Source organism: Emiliania huxleyi (genome assembly GCF_000372725.1).
Source record: "Emiliania huxleyi CCMP1516 chromosome Unknown EMIHUscaffold_126, whole genome shotgun sequence".
Taxonomy (NCBI): domain Eukaryota; phylum Haptophyta; order Isochrysidales; family Noelaerhabdaceae; genus Emiliania; species Emiliania huxleyi.
The window spans coordinates 374,219-380,567 of record NW_005201327.1 but is presented as its reverse complement, the minus strand read 5'-3'; the positions used below and the strand labels follow the sequence as shown (position 1 = coordinate 380,567).

The window sequence follows — 6,349 nt, the reverse complement described above, 5'->3', positions numbered from 1 at the left end:
GTGGAGGCTGAGGTGGGGAGTGGGCGGAATGCAGACATGCCGACGTCGGCAGCGGCGGGTGGGTTGATGCGGTTAATGGGGTGGGGAGGGCGGGCGGCGGCGCGGCGGCGGCGGCGGCGGCGGCGGCGGCGGCGGCGGCGGCGGCGGCGGCGGCGGCGGCGGCGGCGGCGGCGGCGGTGGCGGCGGCGGCGGCGGCGGCGGCGGCGGCGGCGGCGGTGGCGGGCGCGCCTTCATCGCGATCGTCTCGCCGTGCTCCGGGAACTTCTTGAGCACCTGCGGAGGAGAAGAGCGGCGGCGCGGAGAGCGTGAGCGCAGACGGCGAGCAGGCGGCGAGGGTGGGCGGTGAGCGAGGAGGCGACGGTAGCGGCGGCGGCGGCGGTCGTGGCGGAGAAAGCGAGCGGCGGCGGCGGTGGCCACGAGGGCGGCAGCAGCGGCTGGCGCGGCAGTGACGGAGCAGGCGCAGTGACCTGGTCGGCGGCACGCAGCCCCTTCTTGTAGCTCTTGAGCTCGTAGTGCTTGACGATGGCCTTGAAGAGCGTGGCCTCCTTGGCCGGTAGGGGAGGCGCCATGGAGTGCTCGTCCTCTGGTGCGGTACGGGCGGCGGATCGCCGGAGTGAGCGACGCTCGCTACTCGCGTTCTGTCGGTTTTGAGAAACTCGCAAATAGCCGCCGCCGGGGATGCGGCGCTCCAAGCGGTGCGGCGCGCGCTGGGGGGCGGCGGGTGTGCGGGATGGTCTGTGGGGGCCCGAGAGCGATGTGTCTTGCAAGTCAACGGGAAGGGACACCCTTACACGGATCCCAGGAGACGTAAAGCACGCCATACACCACGCACCATCGCGACCGCGCCTCATACTGTCTGGCTTATTGACCTCCGACCCGAGTCCTCCGCAATGTCCTGGGTGGGGGGCAGGGGGGGCAGAGGGCCAGTCAAACACTCCACTCGCCGCAAGGTCTGTCTGGCTGTGCAAGGGGAGGGCTCCCGCCCCGGGCGTGCGTGTCTCTACTTGTCCGGGTGCGTGCCTCCTCCGAGTCCATCTCGACAATATCGGTCAGCTTCCGCAGGCCGCCGTGATACATGTACTGCTGCTTCCTCTTCCAGTCCATAAAGCTGCGTGGCGGCGAGGGCGCGGCGTTGGGTGCGGGTGGCAACAACGCTGCAAGGGCGATCCGGCGTTTCAGAGTAGTCGTGTGTAGAGGGCACGCTGTGAAGGGTGAGCAGCAGGCGGCCCGCTGGTGTCGCAGCCTGCCTCTCCGGTTAGCTGCTATCAGTGCCGCCAACTGGCTACGACGGTTCTCACTTTCTCACATTCGCCGAGGCGCGGTACAGGCTCCGTCTCAGCCCCGCCTGCCGCCTCGCGCTGTGCAGCACCGCGACCTAGTGAATGAATGCATATGGGGTCGAGGTGATCGAGCTTGGATTTAACACATTCGGGTGGGGGCATCGCAGCGGAGTTGTACTGCAGGAGGGCGTCGCCGACATCCTGCTCACGCACGCCTCCATGGTGAATGCCGGTGCCTCAACGTTGTCTCGAGCGCCATATTGGCGGGCTGTCCGTCCGTCGCGCGCGTTTCGGGCGATGAAGGCAGCAAAAGAGTACTTTTTGAGCTTAGCCTTCGATGTTAGGAAACAAAGCAAGGCGGGACATGGCATATCACTCTCGGCCCCACAGACATCCCGCACACCCGCCGCCCCCGCGCGCGCCCCACCCCGGCCGGGAGAGAGGGGAGTGACAGTTTGGGACGGCGACAGCCCGAGTATGTTGAGTCCTTGAGCACTTGAGCACTGGATAGGGCCGATTCCGCGTGGTACGGGACCCCTCGATCGTCTCGCCCTCCCTCACTGGTATGTTCATTGGGGGGGGTCATAACAAACACGGTACAGGATCGAGGTGCACGCTGCCGCAGCAGTGTCGTCCCCCCTCTCCCCGACGGCGATGGCGGTGTGACCGATCGAGCTACAAGAGGAGCTTGGTCAGCAGGATCCGGGATAGTCTGATGCACTACCTCACTGGGCCTGAGATCACCGAGACAACACCCGTCACCGTCTCGGATTCATGTGGGATCGAACCACTCCGGGATGGGCAAGCCCATCGTTCTCATTGAGAGCCGTGCCTTCCTATCACCTGTGAGAGACAGTGGAGAGGGTGTGCGCCACATCAGCTGGAGCGGGCGGTGAGGGGGGGGGGGGGGGGGGGAAGTTGAGTCCTGGCTCAACAACGCAGGGAACAAGAGGGGGTGGTCCGGCTCACAAGTCCGGCTCACGCGCCTCGAGCTGACCATCTACCGCACTGAGCACTTCCGCCCCCTCGCTCCCAGCCCATCCACCTCGCCTCGGGCCGCGCCGCGCGATCTCGGGCGATCTCGCGCAATCTCGGGCGATCTCGGGGCCGCGCCGCGCTATCTCGGGCGATCTCGGAGCGTCGCTCGCGCGGCGTCACACCTGCTCAAAAAAGGAAGACTTTTTTGGTGTACCGCGTTTGTACCGCGTCCTGTGCCCCCGAGTTCATTTTATAACAAAGAGTACTTTTATCCGACGACATATCCACAGAAGGTGGCTCGCTTCATTTTGGCAACAAAATACCTACAACTCGCGTGAGAAGTGTCCTGCTGAATGGAGACAATACAGCGTGGAGTCTGCTGGTGCGCGAAACACCCCAGAGAGTGCCGGAATAAACAGAGGTGAGGGTACACCTTCTCAGGGCCATGCGCGAAAAACGACGGAGGAGATGCATCCTAGCTGTCGCCACCGAAGGCGACTCGACGTCGCTGAGATCGGAGTTCGGAGATCAAGCTCTGACAGGTCACACGTCGCTCCTTTGACGCCGACGTGACTCACCCGTGCAGAGCACATCAGGACACGGTCTCGACGGGCACTCTGCCAGAACTAAGACGAGACCGCGACCGACGGCGGGCCGTGCTTGCTGGCGAGCATCCGCGCTGCTGACGACGTGCTAGAGACTGACCTTCAGAGCGACGAGATTCTCGCATGCTTTGAGGAGGCGCTCGGCGAACGGCAGCCAGAGATGGGAACGGATGCTGCAGCAGGGCGATAGGCGAATCCATCCCGCCTCGCAAGACGAGACTCACACGTGCGGCGCGCTCGCCGCAGGTCGGCGTGCGGAGCGTCGGGCATCGGCTCGCCATCCCGGGAGCTTGCCTTGAGCGGCCCGGGCTGGGACCGACCGCGGGAGGCTGCCTGCCTGCACCAACCAACCAACGGACATGAGCGATCCGCAGTCGTCGAAGCGCCCCCCCCCCCCCCCTGCTAGTGTCTGTCGTCGTTCCTACCCCTGATCCTACCCCACGGCTCACGCTAATGTCTGTCATCTCCAGCGCACAAAAGAATTTAAACAAAACAACTCTCTCTCACAGCACACAGGCTCGACACAGGTGCGAACTGGCGCGTGCAAAAGAAAAATCTAAACAAGCCGCAGGAAACCGGCGCTCAACCAACACCCCCTTGTTACACCCCCCACGGGAAGAGGCTGCTGGCGCGTGCGTGCGAGGCGTCCGAGCTGCAGCAGGTGAGGAAGCTGTCCGCGTCTCTGCTCGGCACGCAGTGGGCCGGGATCGAGTCGCCCCCCGCCAATGCGCCGGAGTGTTTTGCGGATTCGCTCACTCACTGCCGCTGCGGCCTTGTCCGCCGGCTCCACCCTCCGCTGCGAGCCCTCCGCTCCCTCAGCAGCCAAGCAGCAGGAGCGCGCGTCGAAGAGTCGCGCCATGCAGCAGGAGGTTTCGGCCGCCGAGAATAGCGGTGCGGCCCGCTTCAACGCCGCCCAGAACCCGTCCACCTTCCGCGTCGACGTCTCTGTTCAAGCCGAGCCGGAGGTCGCCGCGGCGAAGCGCTTTGAAGAGGAGCTGGACAACGCTCTCGATCACCACGCAAAGCTTACCAAGGCCTACTCGCCACCGTCCCTGACTCTCCCACTCGCCACCGTCCCTGACGACTGCTACCAGCATGGCGGCCGCCCTCACCGCGCCTCCCCCCGTCCTCAAGGTTGACGCCGTCCGTGTGGCCGCCATCGAGGCGCTGCCGCGCATCAAGGCGCCCCTCACCATGGCGCCCCACGTGCCGCCGCCCATTGAGCGGAGAACGCCGGCCCGCCTCGTCGTCGACTTGTACAGCACGGAGAAGACGATGCCTGTGTCGCCATCCTGCAAGTACCCGTTCTGGACTTTCAACGACGGCGTGCCGGGGCCGATGATCCGGGCCCGCGTCGGGGACGTGCTCGAGGTACCTACGGCCGCCTCTCCGCCGTAGCCCTTCTCCTCTCGGTCGCCCCCTCCGCGCCGCGGCCCTGACCCCCGACCCGCCTCCACCAGGTGAACTACACGAATCGGGCTGAGTCGGGCATGGCGCACAACATCGACCTGCATAGCGTGGTGGGCCCAGGCGGCGGGGGCCCGTGCCTGTATGCGGAGCAGGACGAGACCAAGACGGGCATTTTCAAGTGCACCTCGCCTGGGCTGTTCGTGTACCACTGCGCGGCTGCGCCTGTGCCGGTCCACATTGCGAACGGCATCGCGCGCCGCCTGCCCCGCCGAAGCCCCGGCCTCCCCACCCGCAGCGCTGCGGCGGTGGGCGCCACCCCTACTAGTCGGCATCTCCCTTCTCTTACCAGGCACCCACCCCTCGCCGCAGGCATGTTTGGCCTCGTGCTTGTGGAGCCAGAGGGCGGGCTGCCCTCCCCACCGCCACACCGCCTCTGTCTGCTCACCGCCACGCCCGAAACGCCTCGCGAAGGCTCTCACCGAAGCGTGCGGCGCGCCGCCTCCGCGCAGGCGGCCTTCCTCCGGTGGACCGAGAATTCTACGTGGTGCAGCACGAAGTGTACTCCGCCGAGGACGAGGAGGGGTCGAGTGTGCTGGAGCTCGACTACGAGGCGGGGCTGCGGGAGAGTCCGACGTATGTGGTCTTCAACGGCCGGGAGGGTGCATTGACCGAGAGGCCGCTGATGGCGAAGCAGGGCGAGCGCGTGAGGATCTACTTCGGCAACGCCGGGCCCAACCTGATCTCGAGCCTCCACGTGATCGGCGCGATCTTTGACAAGGCCACGTCGTGCTAGTTGCGGGTGGGGCCCGAGGTTTCGAATTAAGTTGCCTATTACTGCTAGGTCTATCGCGAGGGCGACCTGATCTCGCCGCCGGCGCGGGGTATCGGTGTCACGGCGGTTCCTGCTGCGGGTACCACCGTGGTCGAGTTTGACGGCGGTTCCTGCTGCGGGTACCATCGTGAGAGGGGGAATTGATTGATGGGAAGGCGAAACACAGTCCGACCAACGACTGGGACACCAACGCGTTATGGGTAACATGAGCTGAGAGAAACTTCGCACTGAGCGAGTAAATTCTTTTTTCGCACGACACTGGGCACGGGACTGGCGCGCACTGGCACTAACACAGGTACACCAGTGTCGTGCGAGTAAGTTTCATGTAAAATTTCCTGGTTGAATTCTTTTTCGACGCGTCCCGCCACCCAACCGCGAGTCGGGCTGAGCGGTCCGACCAGTTCGTCATGCCCCAGTTTCAGATTTTTTCTCAGCGTGAGCGAGACGTGGAAGAGTGCCACCGCAGGGCTGGTGGATTAACATTAACACACCTCAGGGGCAGCTCTGACTACAGATCGTGTCAACACTTGGCGCAAAGGTCGGTGTTTACACAGTTGAACGGCAGTCCCAAAACAAGCGTTAACACAGCCGTTAACACGGTGTTGACACACCCTCCGGGTAAAACCCGGGTATACCTGCAAAAACCCGGGTATCTAGATATACTCGGAGAAATACCTGGGTCCGCGTCAATGCCGCGCGCGCCCTACTCCCATAACGGACCGCTTCGTACAGGAGGACCGCTGCCTTGTTTGTTAGTGCTGAGGACCTCTCGTGTCCTCTCGAGAGGACCGCAGCAGGGATCGAACGGCGCCCCGCCTGCTCGCGCCCCGCCCAGAAACGAACCTCGGTCCATCCGCTACGATGGATGGGGACGGTGGGGGTCTCACCGATGGTGCCTGAGGACCTTTGAGGACCTCTTGAGCGAGGGACCTCCCCGCTCGGGAACGCCTACCGGGACACGGCGTCAAAACCCCTGGTCCGACCCTCCCTCTGCGCTGTCTGTGCGGTCCCTCTAGCTAGCATACTACGGGAAGGGGGAGAGTGAGTGCCGTCCTCTGCGTGGCCGCAAGGCGCGAGACACAGCAGGAAGGGAGGAGATGGATCTATATGCATCAGAAGAATGTGCACCTCTACCGCACTACGGTAGTGCACGATGGAGGAAGCGATCCAGTTTCATGGTTGTATGGATGTAATTAATTACAAAAAAGCTGTATTTCTTGCAGCCAGCATGCAGTTAAACTCGA

At 64.2% G+C, this 6,349-nt stretch overlaps 2 protein-coding genes across 2 annotated transcripts in view; one reads left to right on the top strand and one right to left on the bottom strand.

Annotated features, from left to right (window-relative positions):
- Nucleotides 1-628, bottom strand: part of EMIHUDRAFT_454943 (hypothetical protein) — a 7,905-nt gene extending 7,277 nt beyond the window's left edge. The window contains exons 1-2 of the mRNA XM_005789685.1: nt 468-628; nt 228-273 (exon numbers count right to left, since the gene is read on the bottom strand). Coding sequence (XP_005789742.1) covers nt 228-273; nt 468-569 — 148 coding nt within the window. The 5' untranslated portion in view covers nt 570-628. The remainder of the gene's footprint in view (nt 1-227; nt 274-467) is intronic.
- A 3,429-nt stretch (nt 629-4,057) lies between these two features.
- EMIHUDRAFT_70565 (hypothetical protein) lies at nt 4,058-5,066 on the top strand (the record flags this gene model as incomplete). Its single annotated transcript, XM_005789684.1, has 3 exons — nt 4,058-4,234; nt 4,324-4,597; nt 4,783-5,066. 3 exons carry the CDS (start codon nt 4,058-4,060, stop codon nt 5,064-5,066), a joined length of 735 nt encoding a protein of 244 aa, XP_005789741.1.
- Nucleotides 5,067-6,349: the final 1,283 nt, after the last annotated feature.